This window comes from Epinephelus fuscoguttatus, linkage group LG6 (genome assembly GCF_011397635.1).
Source record: "Epinephelus fuscoguttatus linkage group LG6, E.fuscoguttatus.final_Chr_v1".
Taxonomy (NCBI): Eukaryota; Metazoa; Chordata; class Actinopteri; order Perciformes; family Serranidae; genus Epinephelus; species Epinephelus fuscoguttatus.
Window position 1 is genome coordinate 30,332,853 of NC_064757.1, and position 18,460 is coordinate 30,351,312.

Sequence of the window (18,460 nt, forward strand, 5' to 3'; positions counted from 1 at the left end):
GACTAGAATTTCTATACAGTAGACATTAATCAGTTTATTTTTCTACTGGCATTTTAGTAACTACACTTGCCACCATCATCACCACCACTACTATCTCCTCCTCTTCATCATCATCATAGTCACAATCACCATTATTATTTGTTGGGATGGTAAAAAGTGCTATAATAAAAATAATATAATAAAATAAAAATGCAAAAACATTGTGATGGTGGCAGTTTCTCAAAAAGATAATGGGGTGCACTTATTTACCATAAATAAACTGATTTCTTCTATGTTTTAGTATTACAATATAATATCAAGGTAAACTGCATGTGTGAACTCAACATTGACGAAAGCAAGTCTAATGGAATCCTGGCTTCTGATTGGTCGCTGCGGAGACTGCCCCCTCGTAATTGCGGAAGTGGAAGTTGTCGAAGTTCACCCTGCTTGTCAGTGTTGCTCTTGTAGCCGCTGTGCTGCTAGTGTCCAGAAACAGACGATAATAACTCACAGGGATGTCTCTGTCTTTCGAGGGAAGAGTTGTGCTTGTCACCGGGGCCGGAGGAGGTAAACTCGCCCTGTAAATATAACTGAACGTCAGCTTGGCTGTCATTGATGCTAACTGTATCTATATAGGTTTTGTAACGTTAGCTCTGAATGCTAACCTGCTAATGTAGAGATTTATGAAGTATGTGAGCCAAGTTATTAAGGCAGCTACTGCACGAGTCTCTCTTTTCTTTCTGCTGACCAGCTGTTTAACTGGGTGTCTTGCTAAATGCTAACACCGACGACACAGTCGCAAAGTCGTCAAAGTAAACAGTCTCAGACCAAGGTGTCACTAACTGTTACCTATAACACACTTGTTGGTAATAATGCACAACATGCATTGCATTAGTTAGACTAGCAACCGGTATTTGTCAGCCTTTCATGTGAGGAAAACAGGGAGCAAAGTGCATGCAACGCAATGGCTAACAATCATACAAGTATAAGCGTGTGAAAGGGCACACACTTGAACACGACAGCAGTGGTTTATGTATCTATGCTTTGGCATTTTACTCATATATTTCTCTTTTCACAGGCCTTGGCAGGGAATATGCACTGGCTTTTGCTGTAAGAGGTGCCTCAGTTGTAGGTAAATAAAGGATCTTCATTTTAAGCCTCTCATTATTTATTAGAACAAGTTTTGTGGATGTACTGTACTCTATGATCTTTTTGGTATTTCTTTGCCTTGTAGAAAAAGTCGTCAGTGTGTATGTAGACATCTGGCTTTATTATTATTATTCCAGATGTTTTCCCTTTTCACATATCCCTCTTTATTCATTCAACTTTAATGTAACCAGAAACCTCTAAAGATTAAAAATCTCTTTTTTAGGAGTGTCCTGGCCAAGACAGGCAGCAACATAAAGTCAGACAACAGTAAACAAAAATACAAAATAAAAAAAGTGCAACTCCAAAATGAGCAGTAAAAAAACACAAAATAAGATGTAATATGCATGTTAATCAGTGAATTAAAAAACGACAAATAGTTAAAAAGACCAACTTAAACACACCCTGACACTGGCATATAGATGATTGCATACGTAATTCTTGCAACAGTGCTTTGAAATGTCCGAGAGGAACCAATGAGTGCAACTTTAAATCATTCTGCAGAAGATTCCACATATAAGGAGCTGGATACATAAACGCTTGATTGCTAGACTCCATACATACCCTCGGTACAGACAATAAGATGTGTTCTGAGAATATAGATCATTGCCATTTTCAATTTTTTGCTTAATCTACACACAAAAATATACATGAGGTAGGTCGAGAATAACTTTATAAACAAGAGAATGCCAATGAAAAAGTCTACGACAATGTAGGGAGAGCCAGCCAACCCAAACATACAGGATACTGCAATGAGTTAGTGGCTTACAGTTGGCAATGAATCTCAGTGCACCATGATATTCAGAGTCCAGAGCATGCAAACACTGGGACGGTGCACTCATATATAATACATCCCCATAATCAAGCACAGTCAAGAAAGTAGCAGAGACCAGCCATTTTTGGCCAAGAAAGAGAAGCAGTTCCTGTTTCTAAAATAAAACCCAGTTTCAGCTTAAGCCTTTTTACAAGTAGTTTAGCATGTGTCTTAAAAAAAAGACAATCAACTAACACAGTGCCCAGGTATTTGAAACACTCTCTGTGCTCTTGCTCTGAAGAGCAGCAATAGCTGGGATATTTGAAAGCTTCACCTTGGCTTTTGTGAAAAACGTGCACTTTGTTTTATCAGCATTCAGGATGAGCTTCAGATTGAACAGTAATTGTTAAAGCTAGTTAAAGAGCTTGTTGCTGACTACATGTACACCAAAGCAACAGTAGTGATCTTAAAAGGATGGTTTGGATCTTCTGAAGTGGGATTGTATGAGGTACTTATCCATGGTCAATACATGCATGTTGTTTGGCACGCCCACAGTTTTGTGAAACAAGAAGGAGTAGCAGGCAAAATGTACTTTGGCTGCCTAAAAAAATCAATAACAGTTTACTTTGTTGAGAATATTTTCACCACTTTAACTGGCTGCAGACAGCCCTGTCTGAATGGCTTCAGATCCCCATCTATGTGCTTGTCAAAGCCTCCAGACTCCATTGGCAAAAAAAGTATTTTTAGCTCGCTGAACATGGGAGCTGCTGGTCTACCACTGCCTTGATCAGTTTGTTTGTATTTTTGTGTGACTTTGAGAAATCCAAACTGACCCCTTCAAATGTCAAAGTCACATAATACAGCAGTAGACCAGCAGCTCCTATGTTCAGCAATGTTATATCACTGTTTTCCTCAATGGAGTCTTGCTCTGAAGAGAGTGATGTAACAGCTTCCTATTGGAAGTCTCTGTCTGACGGTAAGGTTAAGTGGTGGAAATATTCAAAATAAAGTTTAAATTTAAACTAATACTGATTTCTTAGGTGGCTTAAACATGTTTGAATAAATGTGCTGTAGGAAATAAGTACTTTCCCCACAGTGTATGTGAAATGGAGACAGCATGAGTAAAAACCTGCATGTCTCAGTGCCAGAGATGACTGTGGGTGTAGAAGTGTCCTGGTTTTGATTTCAGTAGTGATTCACCAACCTGATACACCAGACTGGTGTTAGCAGAGATAATGATCTTAAGTGGTTTTGGTATCAGCCTTGACATGACCGATCCGCAGTAATAAGGTCATCAATGCAAGTTCCATGTGAAAGTAAATGCAAAGTCATGATGACAACACAATGTGTCTGCTACTATTTACCATTATTTACTCAGACCTCAGATACCCTGAGTTGAAATTATATTTGGGAGAGCCAGAATTGAATCGATGCATCCTTCAATTATCAATTAAACCTCAAACTGAGTCCTGTCATAGAGGAAGATGTATTTCACCGACTGTCACAGTAACAACTTACTTTTTAGGTTAGGGCGTCACTTTTTTATACAGTTGCAGATGTTGGCATAAACATTTGCCCCAAAATAATAGCTTACCCCATAGCCTGGATGGAACATGCCCTTGAACTCTGACAAGGAATCAGCTTAGCTAAACTCTTCTCCTAACCTAATCATTTGTGGAGAATTGCCGAACTCACCCCATTATTGCTAATCTTTCTCTTCTTGTTGCAATAAAGTGAATGACCTTGGGACAGACACTAAAGGGGGTGGAAAGAGTTCTGCAGCTGCTGATAAGGTGGTGGAGGAGATAAGAGCGAAGGGAGGCAAGGCCGTGGCAAACTATGGTGAGAAGTTTAGACTTTTGTCTTAAGTCTCTCTCCTTTCTTCTCTTCATCATTTCATCTTTTTTTTGTCTTTTGCTTACCTTGTAGTGTTTAACTTATGTAATGCTAGACTCAAAAACAACATTGATTTCTGTCAGTCCGACTAGCGCACTGATGAAGCTGTTGGCGAGCTAGTATTGAAGACAAATGGTTCCCCCCTCCATCTTTGTCCACCTCACTTATATAAGAAAAAAAAAACAACTAGTTTTAAAGAACAAAACAACAGCATTTTGATTAATGTATGTGTTTCATAGGCTGTTCTGAGCATGGCAGATTTGTTTGTGAATATAATACTAAGGTTGTCATATGTTTTATTAATGTTATAACAAGCTTTGATGCCCAACAATCAATTACAATGTTCCTTTGAAAAGGTGACTCATCATGCATCATTACACAACATACTGAGCACGTGAGGGAGGCCACTTACTTTCTCTAGTACATGATAAAACTAGATCATAAGCACCTCTCCCTGTTAGTTATATTATTGTGACACTAACACATAGTTTATATCTATAAATCTAAATGCAACCAGCAACAATGTAGCAAGAATCAGACCTTTAACTGAAGCTAGAATAAGAAGAACAATGCATAGATGCAGTCTTTTGGAAACTCAGATATGCAGAACGGTGTAAGAATCATCATTTATCAAAAGCAAAGATGTAAAAAATAATCCATGCCCTTTTCTGCATACACAGATTCTGTTGAAGATGGAGAAAAATTGATCCAATCAGCCCTGGATGCATTTGGAAGAATAGGTGAGTTATGTCTTCACAGTATAATGATACTTAATCCAAGTATTGCACCATTAATTATCTCAATTAAATGATTTTTGATGATGTAATTACTGCTATTTAAACCTATTATTTAAGTGAATCTGTACCTTTCTTACAGATGTTGTGGTAAACAATGCTGGGTGAGTCATTTCACATTCTGTGAGGTCTAATCACATCATCCATTTTTAGAGTGGCTGCTTGATTGTAGTTAGAATATTAAGATGTGTATTAGCCACTATAATCAACCTTAAAGAGACAGATCACCTCAGAATTAAAAACACGTTACTCCTCTTACCTGTAGAGCTATTTATCGATCTGGAGTGTTTTGGTGTGAGTTGCAGAGTGTTGGAGAGTTCTGCCTTCTCTTGAATTAATAGAAATAGATGGCACTTGGCTTGTGGTGCTCAAAGCGTTCAAAAAATACATCTGAGAAACTCAACAGCAATGTCTCTTCCCATAAATCATGACCTGGTTACTCAAGATAATCCACAGACCTTGTTGTGAGCGGTTTCATGTAGGAACTGTTTTCTTTCTACCGAACTACAACTACCAACTGAATCACCGCACAGAGGGAGGCGTGTATCTACTGCTCACCTAGCATCACTGACCCAGCTAACGTTACAGCTCACCCGAAGAGGACTCCATTAATGTTTACATCTCATGCTGCCACAAAGGCAAGCTGCTCATCCATGAGTAGATGCATGCCTCCTTCTGTGCGGTAATATGGTTGGTGGGTGCAGAAAATAGTTCCTACATGAGACTGCTCACAACAAAGTCTGTGGATTATCTTGAGTAACCAGGTCATGATTTATGGGAAGAGACATTGCTGCTTAGTTTTTCAAATGTATTTTTTTGACACTTTGAGCACCACAAGCTGAGTGCCATCTAGTTCCATTATATTAGACAGAAAGCAGACATCTCTCCTGCTGATATCTCTCACACTCTGCAACTTGCACCAAAACAATCTAAACTTATAAATAGCACTACAGATAAGAGGAAACATATGTATTTTTGATTGTGGGGAGGAAAGTTCCTTTTAGGTTTTGTCACAAAGACTGAAAAGACTAAAACTCATTCCTGCTTTTCTTTTTTAAGGATCCTCCGTGACCGATCATTTGCCAGGACCAGTGATTTAGACTGGGGTAAGTACTTAATTTCTAATCTTTACATTCTCTTCACTCTCATTAACTCATACTGTGTAAAGGATCACATTTTTTACATTTGTTTAGCTCACTGTGCCATCATGCAGCTTTAAGATGTCCCCCCCAAAAAATGCTTAAAAATATCCATAAATAAGTAATAAATATGGATCACGCACCCAATCTAGCTCAAGCATTAATGAGTCTGATAGAAGTAGGCAGAAAGCTTGACATGGCCCGCTTGGCCTTGAGTGGGAGTGACCTGTATCTGCAGCCTGAGGGTAAGTGATGTATTGGTTGTGTAGTGTGTGTTTGTGTGTGTGTGTGGTATGTGAGGCTGTTTGTAGTTCTCACATTTTAGTCAGTCTGCTGTGGATGCTACTCAGAGGTTGTTGATCCAGTCCAATGATTGTGCTGCTCATTCTAATGATTTTGTTGAGAGGGCTGGGGCGGATTTTGCTCAAAGCACCAAACCAGGCTGTTAGGTTGAAGGTGATGATGGATGTAATGGAACACTTGTAGAAAGCCAGTAAGACTGATTGGTGCACCAGGAGTTTATAGAGTTTCCTCAGAAAGAAGAGGCGTTGTTGTTGACATTTGGAGAAGACGATTTGGTTTGAAAGTGAGTTTGTGGTCAGCTGTGGTTCAGAGGTATTTGTATGCCTCCACTCTCTCTATGTTCTGGCTATTTACCCGAGGGATGGTGTGCTGTTCATGACAGAAATCAATGACCAGCTCCTTGGTGCTGGAGGTGTTGAGGTCAAAGCAATTCCCCTTATACTGCTCTAAGGACGTGTTCATCTCAGCCTGGAGCTGCCCCTCACAGTTAATGGTGTCCACAATGACTCTGTCTGAGAATTTGATGTAGATTATTTCTGGATCTGAGCCTCTGCAGTTATCAGTGCACAGGGTGAAGAGCACAGGTGACATTACAGAGTCCTGTGGGGCTCCAGTGGAGATGGAGATGGTTTGAGCAGAGCTGAACTGTCTATTAATTCTGACCACTGACATCTCCCTGTCACAAATGAAAGGACCTAATATCCACATGCTTTGGACATGCCTCTCCCTGTATAACCTTTGGTTGGAAATATTCAGTACAGTCTCACAAGGTATCTCTGTGTCTGTCAACCCATCCCCAATCACTGCCCTGTTTGGAGTCATCTTAACGCCTACAACATGAAATTATATGAAGAACTTTACAGCTTTTGTAGAGCTCTTAGCTAGATGCTTGGTTCTTGTCAAATGGAAATCTTCCGCTCAACCAGTGGTGGATGAAGTACCGGAAAGCTACACTTGAGTAAAAGTACGGACAACTGAACAGAAAATGACTTTGGTAGAAGTTTAGGCCACCTAATAGAATATTGCTTTAGTAAAAGTCTTAAATTATCTAATACTTACTGTACTGAAGTATCGAATTCAATTTTCTGATATTAATTGAAAGTAAATGTTCAAGTAAATGCTGATAATAAAAAAAGCAAGCAGTCAGACTTTTGGCGAATTATGAAGGTTATTTCTTCTTGAGATGTGCTTCCTCTTCTCCTGAATTACACTTGAAGAACTAAGAGGTATTTTTTTCCTCTCTTCCTTCCCTATTTTGTAGTAGGTAACTAAGATGCTGTGGGGAAATGTATTGGTGTAAATGTTTACATTATATTTAGGAAATGTATTGGAGAGAAAGTGAAAGTTGCCAGAAATATAAAAGTACAAATACTCCAAAAAATACTTAAGTACTGTGACAAAGTATTATGACTTCGCTACATTACACCACTGAGCACAACCTAGCCATCACTTTTGGCTTGAGGAGATCTTCTACTTTGTTAATACCTAAAAAATTAGATGTACGCTGAGTGGATTGGCTGCTAGTTTTTGGAAGACATGGGGACCATTTTTGCACATGCAAACAATCTTGACCTTTGCTACCATCCCAGACTGACAAACTCTTAAACCATTGTTAGTAGGGATGTACGTGGTTAGGCAACTAGTCGATTAAACATATCTACCTTCACTTGTCAACACCAGAAATGCTGGTTGGTTAAGCTTATTATTAAAATTATTATTATTTTACGTAATTGTGTTCACCCAATGATAACGCCATTGTAATAATCACAAGCACACGGAAAGTAACATGCTGATCAATTAGGGATGAGCACGATTAGTCGGCTAGTCGATTACATGTTCCTAGCCTCAATAGTTGGTGCCAGAGAAACTTATTATTAAAATTATTATCATTTTATGTTGTACCGTCCACCCAGTGATAACGCTGTTGTAATAATCATGCCGTTTCCTCAAGATTTATGTTCCTAAAGTGTATTTTTTTCAGTAGATGTTATTTGTTAACTTTTATTTAGTGGATTGTTGTCACGTTTTGTGGGATGATGCGCAGTGTTGATATTGCACGGTGCAAAGTGCCACACATTTCTGCAATATATAGTTCCTGAAAAATGTGATTAATAATGTCAAATAGCTCTTATATGTAATATTTTTTCAGACAGTGTTTAACCTTGTAGATTAAATTGTGCTCAGTTTTGACTGTCTGCTGAGTGTTTCCTTACTTTGAGAGTAGTCGCATAGTTTAAGTTTAAACTTCTGTTTCAGTGTCAGGGAAATTAGCCACAAGGATCATCCCTAATTTACAGTGTTTGTACCTGATCCATAGAAATGATTTACGTTGTGTTTTATTGTTGCATATTCCTCATACGTGCAATTGTATGTATATACAGTACACATGTTTATTGTTACAGTTTCCACGCAACTTGGTGTACTACTGTTACCTGTTGTTTCTCTGAAAGAAACGAATGAATAAAGCTAAGGGAAAAAAAGATAGGACCCGCAGGATCAAATGTGGATTTACATCCAAAAAAATATTGACTTTAAGCTGGATTTGATCCACGGTGTTCTCATGTGAAATAACACAAGTGCTTTATGTGTATTCGTGTTTAGTGGGTCACCCCTCTTGTTCTCCTTTTCAGACCTGATTCAGAGGATTCACTTGAGAGGCTCCTTCTTGGTGACTCGAGCTGCCTGGAACCACATGAAAAACCAAAAGTTTGGCAGGTAAGGAGCTCGGCTTCTGACAGCTATTGACGGGGATAAAGGCTGTGCCTTGCCTTTATTACGTGGGCAGGGTTTTCTTTTAGATCCAGCTAAAGTTACAGTATCCTCAGCAGACAGACCATGGCTGGACTGTAATCAAAAGGATGTCAGCATGGCACGAAATGCTCTTTGGTGAGACCTGATTCAGACGTCAGCAAAAGTACCAGAGACTCTCAAAATGGTTTTTATATGCCCCATTTTAAGTGGGCTCTTGAGGATGTGCACTTGAGGTAATGAGTAATATAAAGCATGTCTACCATCACATTATTATACATATTCTAACTCTGACTTTAGTCACTTGGTACCCCTTAATATGTCTAGCTCCATTGGTTTCATGGTGTGCAGTGAAAAAATCTGCATACTAATAAAAGCCCAAGACAGCAAATTTGATATGAATATGTAAATCACCAAAGAATGAAGGAAATTACTTAATTTGGCTGTGCAGCACTGCAGGTTAATCTCTGAACAATTTGAGCTCTGTTTAAATCGATGACTCCACAAGAAGCAGCAGAGATGTCAGAGCAGGTTCATCTTTTTCTCCCAAGTAGTGCAGCATAAAAAATTCAAATGTCCACCAGTGTGAAGTTGTAGAGTTGAAGGTGTTTTGCCACTCACCAATGATTCTTCACCTCTGGAGAAGCCTCTTCAATAAGAAGCAAACATCCACTGAATAATTTATACTGAGGCAGTGAGAATGTATGCAGATATGTGTTGGTCACGTTTTGAGGCAGCTTACAGAAAATGGTGAGGATGACCCCAAAATCAAAAATACCTATTTTTCCTTTTACCTGTAGTGCTGTTTATTAATCTAGATTTTTTTTTCTGTGAGTAATGTAAGTGTTGGCGATATTAGCCATAGAGATGTCTGCCTTTCTGAATATAGTGGAACTAGATGGCACTCGGCTTGTGGTGCTCAATCCCTCCAATTTCTCTTTCCAGAAATCATGACCCGAATACTCAAGATAATCCACAGATCTTGTTGTGAGCAGTTTCATGTAGGAACTTTCTTCTCTTTAGCTAACTACACCCGCCAAATGTATTGCCGTGCAGAAGCGTGCATGTACTCATGGGTGAGAGGCTCATGTTGTGACCTTGGCCGAGCTGTAATTTTAACCCCTAACCCGCTGTGCGATTATGGAAAACATCATAATCACGATTATTTTGGTCAAAATTGAAATCACGATTATGCAAACAATTATGCAGCGCACGTGATGACTTATATTGTTTGCACGACAGCATGTCATTTCTGTCTCTACATGGTCACACGTTTACAATTCTCCTTTGCTCTGTATGGCATGGCGGAGTCTGGCCCGATGGGCACACACACGCACACACACAGACCAACCTCTCTCACTCTCCCTCTGCCATTTTCCACACGCTGTTTTTGAAATCTTACGTGATCACCTGCCCCTCGCATCATTCGTCGTTCACGTACTTGACTGGCTTGTGGAGTGAGAGGAGGGGAGGGGGCAGTATTGCACATGCGTGGCTTCCGTAGAAGACAAAATAACATCTCCAGGTGTCTGTGACCAAAAATCGTTTACCTTCGATTTCAGTAAATTTGAAATCGTTTGACCTCAAAATCGTAATCGCGATCACCAGATGATTAATTGCACAGCCCTAGTGCTAGGTGAGCTAGCAGTAGATTCCCACTTCCTTCTGTGCAGTGATCAGAGTCCTGTCTGACTTTCAGCACCTGTTCCCAAACTGGACCCGCAACATGCAATACCACACCTGCCCTTCTACCCACACATATGCAACGCGTCTTGGCCCCAAAACTGCAAATCCTATAATAACCATGTGCTGTTCAAATAATTTGGTTAGGCACCATGGTTGTAGCGATCATTTTGGGACATTTCATACATGTGAAACTAATTAATATGTTTTAAAAAGAAGGTCATTAAGAAAATACAATTGAAAACAATATTTTTTGCTTATACTCAAAATTTTGAGCAGCACATGTCAGCAGTTACCATGCCTGTTAGTAACGCACCTGACACACAAAGTCAGTCAGAGGATTCATTCAATCATTCATTTTCTGTAACCGCTTATCATGTTAGGGGTTGCCTATCCCAGCTGACAGTGGGCGAGAGGTGGGGTACACCCTGGACAGGTCACCAGACTATCACAGGGCTGATACATAAAGACAGACAACCATTTACACTCACATTCACACCTACGGACAATTTAGAGTCACCAATTAACCTGCATGTCTTTGGACTGTGGGAGGAAGCAGGAGTACCTGGAGAAAACCCACACTGACATGGGGAGAACATGCAAACCCCGCACAGAAGGGCTCCCCCACACCTGATTTCAAACTGGGAACCCTCTTGCTGTGTGGTGGCAATGCTAACTTCTCCACCACCGTGCCACCAGTCAGAGGACTAAAACATTAAACTTTCAATTAAACTCTAAACTTGACTTGATTTAATTATTCTCATTTTATTTTAATATAGTTATCATCCAACCCCCGCGGTCCAACCCGCATGTTCTTTTTTTCCCACCCAGAACTGAACCTGGAAATAAAATTAAGACACAATACCACCGGCAAAAATTACCCTCTCTGTGCTGGTAGGTTGGTGGGTGTAGTTCGGTAGTGAGAAAATAGTTTCTACATGAAACTGCTCACAACAAGGTCTGTGGATTGTCTTGAGTAACCAGGTCATGATTTCTGGAAAGAGACATTGCTTTTGAGTTATTCATTTAATATTATTAATTATTTGAGAGAAGGTAGACATCTCTACGGACGATATCTCCAACACCCAGCAACTCACACCAAAACAATCAGTAATAAACAGTTATGCTTTTCCTGCTATGACAAATAAAATGTGTGCTCATTCTTGCTAAGTGCAACCTCAATACAAACCTCAAAAGCTCTTTTCAGAGCTGCTTGCGTGTTTTGAATTTTAATTTGCAGAAGAAGGTCACACAGCCAGTTTTGCTCCCATGTTACTCCAGGTAACAGATGCCCTCCACATGTGCGCATGTGGTCTACATGAATGGGAGAAGAAAGTAGTCCAAAAACACTGAGGTGACATTTTGCAGAAAGTTTCACTGCATTCAGCCAAAGAGCAGCTTTTTATTATGTAGAGTAGAAAACAGTTGCAGATAAGACAGAGGAAAAAAAAATTCTAATCATGATCATCTGAAAATCACGTGTAGTTTTTTTTAGTGTCCTGTGGGTTTGAAATTCAATCTCTGTGTGCGTTCAACCTGAGCTAAAGTTAATTGTGTATTTAAAGGTAAGACCATAACAGAAAGAAATAAAAAGTAGGAAGGTTCATGACATGACTGTCAGAGAGAATGGGCACAGAAGCCAACACTGTGAGTAAAATGTTAAAGCATGGAGCAACACACAGAATTTTACTCTGTATTATTAGGTCCATAATGCACAAAAGAAAGTTTGTGTGTTTGCTGTTGCTCTTCTACAGGGCAACTTTTTATCGTCTGAAAGCTTCCCTCAGTAATTGAATCATAGGCTTTAGCATATAAAAGTTATTGATTTGCGTAATATGATATCATTGCCAATCCTCTGGTGGATCCACTGTAGTATACAGTATGAGTATGCTGTGATATGGATCACTGCTTTCTGATGACCAGTGAGACAGCGTGTTTCAGATGTCTCCCACACCTAATGTGGCATTGGTGCCACAGAGTTCACTTCAGTCAAGAAAATATAATGAGGTTAACATTATATTTTCTTGACTGAAGTGAACTCTCTGCGTGAGATGACTATCAAAATTGTATGTGCAAGACTGTGAGCCTGCTGTGCATGCATGCATTCACTCCTGCATGCAGCCTGTGCTCACCATGAAATGTTAAAGTAAATGTGCAGTTCTGTATCTGCAGTAAAGCAGCTGAATGTTATGTGTGTGTGAATGGGCCAGCATTACATGACTAGATGCCTACATGTGCGTACTCCTGTGTGATTATGCATGCATGAAGAGTACGTGCCACTTTGTGTAATTATGTGTGTGTGTGGGCCGTCTGTGTTTCCCATTACTGCATCGCTATGCCTGTGACTGACTTGTTGCCTCCGGTTGTCTGTGGCCAGAATTATCATGACGGCTTCAGCCGCCGGCATCTATGGTAACTTCGGCCAGGCGAACTACAGCGCTGCCAAGCTGGGCATGCTGGGGCTGTCAAACACGTTGGCCATCGAGGGAAGCAAGTACAATGTCCACTGCAACACTATTGCTCCTATCGCTGGGTCACGCCTCACAGAGAATATCATGACCCCGGGTAAGTAGAGAGATTAAACAAATACATAAATGCATGCAGTTGGTCAGTATAATGCGTACTATGATGTTCTGCCAGGTCCACACTCTCTCACATGTACATGTGTCTTTGGACAGGCCAAAATAGCCAAATGGATTTTAACCATAGTTCTTTTTTTTTAGAACAGCTGCATAATGTAAGGCCCATGTTACGTTGATTTACAAAATTTGAGGCAACAGCAGTCCCGTTTGACATGCAAATTTGTCATCTAATATTCAAGAACTGTGGTTTTTCACTGTACCAACAGCCATGATGAAATCATGCACCCTGTAAGTGCTTTAAACGTTTTAAAGTGTGAGCCCTTGATTAAAACAGGCAGCCCTGGCCTCCTTATTTTACTGTAGGTGCTAGCTGTGCCTCCAAATACTGACAAAAGTATGAGTAAGAAAGCTAATGAAACATGTATATTTTTCATGTTTAAAATATTTCTCATGACAGAAGGTAACGCAGCATCGGATACTCGCAGTGAACACAATGAAATATAGCTCAAAACAGCTTGTAAACGTTGGAGACTTTATGTTGCCTTTGAACATAATATCAAACAAAAGACTAAAATACAACTTTCAAAATGAAAACAGACTGTGTTTCAAAAGGATCTCACGAGCCCATAAAGATAGGAAATGTTTTTCTAACCCACCAAACCCACTGTGTGTCTACACATCATGAGCATATTGTGCATGCTCTGCGACTGCAGCTCTGTTGACAGGGGTATTAAGTGACAAATTAGAGGAATGGCTTTGCTGCCCTGCTGTGCTGGTCTACAGTAGCATCTGTCACACTGCGCCGTGCCAACTGTCACAGGATGGCCTCACCTTAGTAAATGACTCGGTTCCATATGTTGGCTTTCACTGACTCAGGCTTTTCTCAAACACAAACAACAAAACTAATCTTGCTAAACATTGCAGAGTGCAGCGAAACAGAATGCCCAGTCTTTTACCACCGTGTTTTATTGATTGAGGCTGCGGATATTTTCAGCACACATACGGTGCCTGGCATTAAATCTTTACCAGTTCATACAGGGAATTAAAAGCCTGTGCCATATTTATTTGCTTGACACCATGCCAACATGTTTAGGAATCTGTTTCATTACTTTTTAGAGATCACTTTTAAATTGATTTTGGACCTACTGTGTGTTCTCATGCATTCAGAAGTTGTCTTTAATGCTCCAGTATCAGTGCATATTCTTTTGCTATTTGTCCAGCAGAAGATTAGATTATTTAAGAATACAGATTAGTATGTAGCAAACAATCCCAGCTGTGTAGTGAGGAGACAGTGACATAACAAATACACAGGGTTCCTGGTAGAGTCATGGAATTTTACAATCTCATTTTCCAGGCCTGGGAAGATCATGGAATCAGAGAACTTCTTACAGGTTTTGGAACAGTAATGGAATTTGGTTGTATGTATTAAAATTAATTGTTGCAGTAATCTTCCACTGGATAACATTCCATGTAATGCTAACATAATGGCAAATTTGTTTTTTAGGTTAGCCGACGTAACATGGTGATAATATGCGCCGATGTGGAACACCGTTTATTTGACCATCATGTAGATTTCTTCAATTTTCTCCTTGCGTTCTGTCTCTTCCTCCATGTATGCCAGCTGGCTTGGATAGAGTTTGAATGTGATATGTTTGCATAAGAGAATAATAATGTTATTACAGTGTGATTTAACATGTAGAGTGGTGTAAATTGTACTGCATTTTTGAGATTTGATAATTTGTCCATGAAAATGTGTGGGGATGCTGGATATGTTACCTTGCTTTTGATAAATTAAAAGAACAGTGATTTTGGTGAATTTAGGGGCATCTGTCGATGAGGCTTGCAGATTGCAACCAGCTGAAACTTCTCCCGGTTAGAATTCCTTCAGTGTTAGTTATTCAGGAGATTTTACACAAGAGCCAAATTGTCGTCAGAGGTCTCTTCCTCTCCTAAACAATCGGACCAGGTGATTAAAACCTGTAAAAACACTGAATAAAGCAGTTTCACGTTACAAATCAAATCAGCATGTTTCTCCTACGCTGTTTCGCACTTCGCAGACGGCCCGCTTGCTCAGCACCTGCAAATGTGTGCTCACCTTTTTTCTGATCCAGACATTCAGGAGGTTTTTACTTAGAGCCAAATTATCCGCAGAGGTCTCTTCCTCTCCAAAACAAACTAATTTGGGGATTTAAAGCAGTATAAATGCTGAACAAAGCAGTTTCACTTTAAAATAATTGTGTTTTTCCATTGCTCTTATTGTGGAGTATCTGCTAAGCCCTGTCTAGAGCCAGTGTTTGGTTAGTCCAATCTGGGCTGTTGTAGAAACATGGCAGTGCAGCATGGCGATCTCCGTAGACGAGGACCTGCTACCTATATAGATATAAACAGCTTGTTTTAAGTAACGAAAACACAATAATTCTTATTTTCAGGTGATTATACACCAAAGAAAACATACTTATTATATTATATTCCATTTCTGTCAATATATCCCCCTAAATCCTACACACTGGACCTTTTAAGAACATGATTTCAGAGGATGTTTATTCATCATACTCCTATAGTGTACTTGAGTTAGATATATATACAAAAATAAGGGTATTTTCTGTTCCTTTTCTACCATTTTATTTTCCTGGAATTCCTTTTTAAAATGGTTAAACAGCAGCTTGTAATTGATGCTAGCTCTGTAGAAAGAGGACAAATGCTTTAGGCTTGTCTAATAACTCAGACCATGTATTTGTGGTATTTGCAAAATGAGCACATTAAGCAAACACAGCATCATTTTAACAAAACGCCAACTGCCAAACAGAGACACTGACGCAGAGGCACCCCTCTGCAGTATAGGACAATTGTGTAACGGACATGCAATAAAAGAAGAAGCTCTGCTGTACTGTATTTGTGTATGTCTTGTTTTATTTAGACCTTGTGGCGTCTCTGAAGCCTGAGTATGTTGCTCCCCTGGTCCTCTGGCTCTGTCATGAACAATGCCAAGAAAATGGAGGACTGTTTGAGGTATTAAAAAAAAAAGAAAAACTCACTTTGTTTCTTTCTCTAAAGATCTCTCTCTCACTGTACTGCCTATAGCTTTGTGTCTATTTTTTTCTGCACAGTAATATACCACTGACATATTCAGCTTCTGTAAAGAGACAATATTTTTTTCATATTTGTGCGTTTGCTCATCTTCTCATGTTTCACCTGCTTTCAGCTCGGCGCAGGCTGGATCGGTAAATGTGAGTACTGTGTGTGTGTTTTTCCTGAGGAAACGTCTGTATGCATCTATGATATTCATTAGCCCCTGGTTCACTACAGCTGTATGTGTGTGATCTTCACGATGCAGCGACCTCTTTATTTGTGTGTGTCCATGTGTGCAGTGCGCTGGGAGCGTTCTCAGGGCTGCACTGTAAGAAAGAAGAACCAACCCATGACTCCTGAGGCTGTCAGGGACCAGTGGGACAAAATCTGTGATTTTACAGATGCCACCAAGCCTACCAGCGTACAAGGTCAGTAATGCATTGGGCTGAATGCATGCTCACATACACAATAGCCTACAAAAACATGTACTGGAGCATGTGTATACAGAGAGTACACACTGTACATACTTACATAAGCACCTTACAGTAGATTGTCATGTGGTTTATGTCTTTACGAGAATGTAAACCACAGAATTCCCTTTTGTCTTGAATGGTCATTTATTCATTGTGAGCATGATCATATCTCTCACAACCAATAAACAAACAACTCCTGCTCGGATTTGAGGCGTTACTAAAGCCGTTTTCACAAAGATTTTTTTTTGAATACAAATCTGAGTTGGATCATGCCCTCCATCATAACCCTGCTGGTCTGCTTTCACACTTGTTTGACTCATTCTTTGTTGAGTCAGAGTGATTCAGATTGCACATCGCTGCATAGCTGCACTGAATCTAATCAAAGCCATCAGATACTTAACAATGAAATAACCATGCTCATTGTGCAGTTTGCTCTTGTCTCTGGCTCTGTGTTTTAGCAGTGGGGCAGATCCCTAGCCTCTCGAAAGTACTTCTCCACTTTAGAGTGCTACTTCAACAAACTGTTTACAAGGCAGTTCAATTATTTTCGGTCAGCGACATGAAATGATAGTTAAACTAGGCCTGTAACTGTAATTAGATTAGGCAAAATGATTGAGGTCATGTCTGTATATGATAGGATACTGCCTGTTGTGTTTACATTAGAATGTCATCAACATTTAGTCTAATTCAATTTTATTCATTAAGCCCAATATCACAAATCACAATTTGCCTCAGAGGGTTTTAGAGCATACGACATCCCTCTGTCCTTGGACCCTTACAGCATTTACATGAGAATGTCACCAACATGTAGGCCAACATGATGCCACAACAAACATCAGGGTTTTCTGTACTATTGTAAGACTTGTGCGCAACTCCTAAGCATTTTTTTCTCAGCACCTAAGCTCAATGAGCAGAATAAAACTATGCTGAGTGATGCATTTTGCTGTCATTTCTGGTTGTACTACTTCTGTCCTCGTCTGCTCTGTGTGTCACACACATACACACAACAATAGTGAACCAGGTGAAGTGACGATAACGTTGAGGCTATTGGGTGATTTTCCCGACTGACACTGACCAGACAGAGTGTTTGAAAGAATAAGGTCCTAAAGGTCCTGCCATTGAGAAACTGGATTGGCAGTTAATTATCTGTGAGGGGATGACTCACTGTGCCAAATATTTAATATTTATTCAAGTGCATTATTTCAACAGAGCCCCAGAGTCCATTTTATTCATTGTTCAGATGTGTGCTTTTATTTTATTTGTTTAATTTATTTAGGATATCTATGAATCTCTAAATATACTGAACAGTTATAAGTTCATTGCACTTTGAAAGGGAGTGCTCGCATTATTATGCTGTTATATTATCATATCAGTGGCATAAAATAATCTTAAAAACAATAATATTGTTTATTGCAGTTATTTCTGGAACAATATATCGTCCAACAAAAGTAGTTATTGTGGCAGGCCTACGTCAATGGAATAGAAGATTTTGATCTTTATTATGGGGCTATTGACAGCTGTTTCAGTGTGACAGTGTGTCATATTAGTATATTGTTATTTCTTTATCAACACTTCATTTTTATTGGTTTTACAAAATTTCATAAAAAGGAAAACACAGAAATAAGTATACAAATAAATAAAAAGGTCTGCAAAGCTATTCATCCCTGTGACATAGTCAGTTACCGAGTCTCTCATCTTGTCGTTCGTTGACACTGTCCATTTCTCCCATTTCTCTCAACATCACTCCTCTTGAGTCCATATCCTGTGGGTTAACAGTTCCATATCATATATTTCATTCACAATTTTCAGCCACTCATCTTGTGTTGGTGGTTCTGCCTTATACCATCTCTTTGTGATGGCCTTTTTACAGGCTGCCAACAACATTTTCAGTATG

General features: G+C 39.6%; 1 protein-coding gene across 1 annotated transcript in view; it reads left to right on the plus strand.

Annotated features, from left to right (window-relative positions):
- Positions 1-406: 406 nt before the first annotated feature.
- hsd17b4 (hydroxysteroid (17-beta) dehydrogenase 4) overlaps positions 407-18,460 on the plus strand; it is a 49,209-nt gene continuing 31,155 nt past the window's right edge. The window contains exons 1-11 of the mRNA XM_049579672.1: positions 407-546; positions 1,058-1,111; positions 3,614-3,721; positions 4,456-4,515; positions 4,652-4,673; positions 5,629-5,675; positions 8,642-8,726; positions 12,820-13,007; positions 15,942-16,033; positions 16,227-16,251; positions 16,393-16,521. Coding sequence (XP_049435629.1) covers positions 495-546; positions 1,058-1,111; positions 3,614-3,721; positions 4,456-4,515; positions 4,652-4,673; positions 5,629-5,675; positions 8,642-8,726; positions 12,820-13,007; positions 15,942-16,033; positions 16,227-16,251; positions 16,393-16,521 — 862 coding nt within the window. The 5' untranslated portion in view covers positions 407-494. The remainder of the gene's footprint in view (positions 547-1,057; positions 1,112-3,613; positions 3,722-4,455; positions 4,516-4,651; positions 4,674-5,628; positions 5,676-8,641; positions 8,727-12,819; positions 13,008-15,941; positions 16,034-16,226; positions 16,252-16,392; positions 16,522-18,460) is intronic.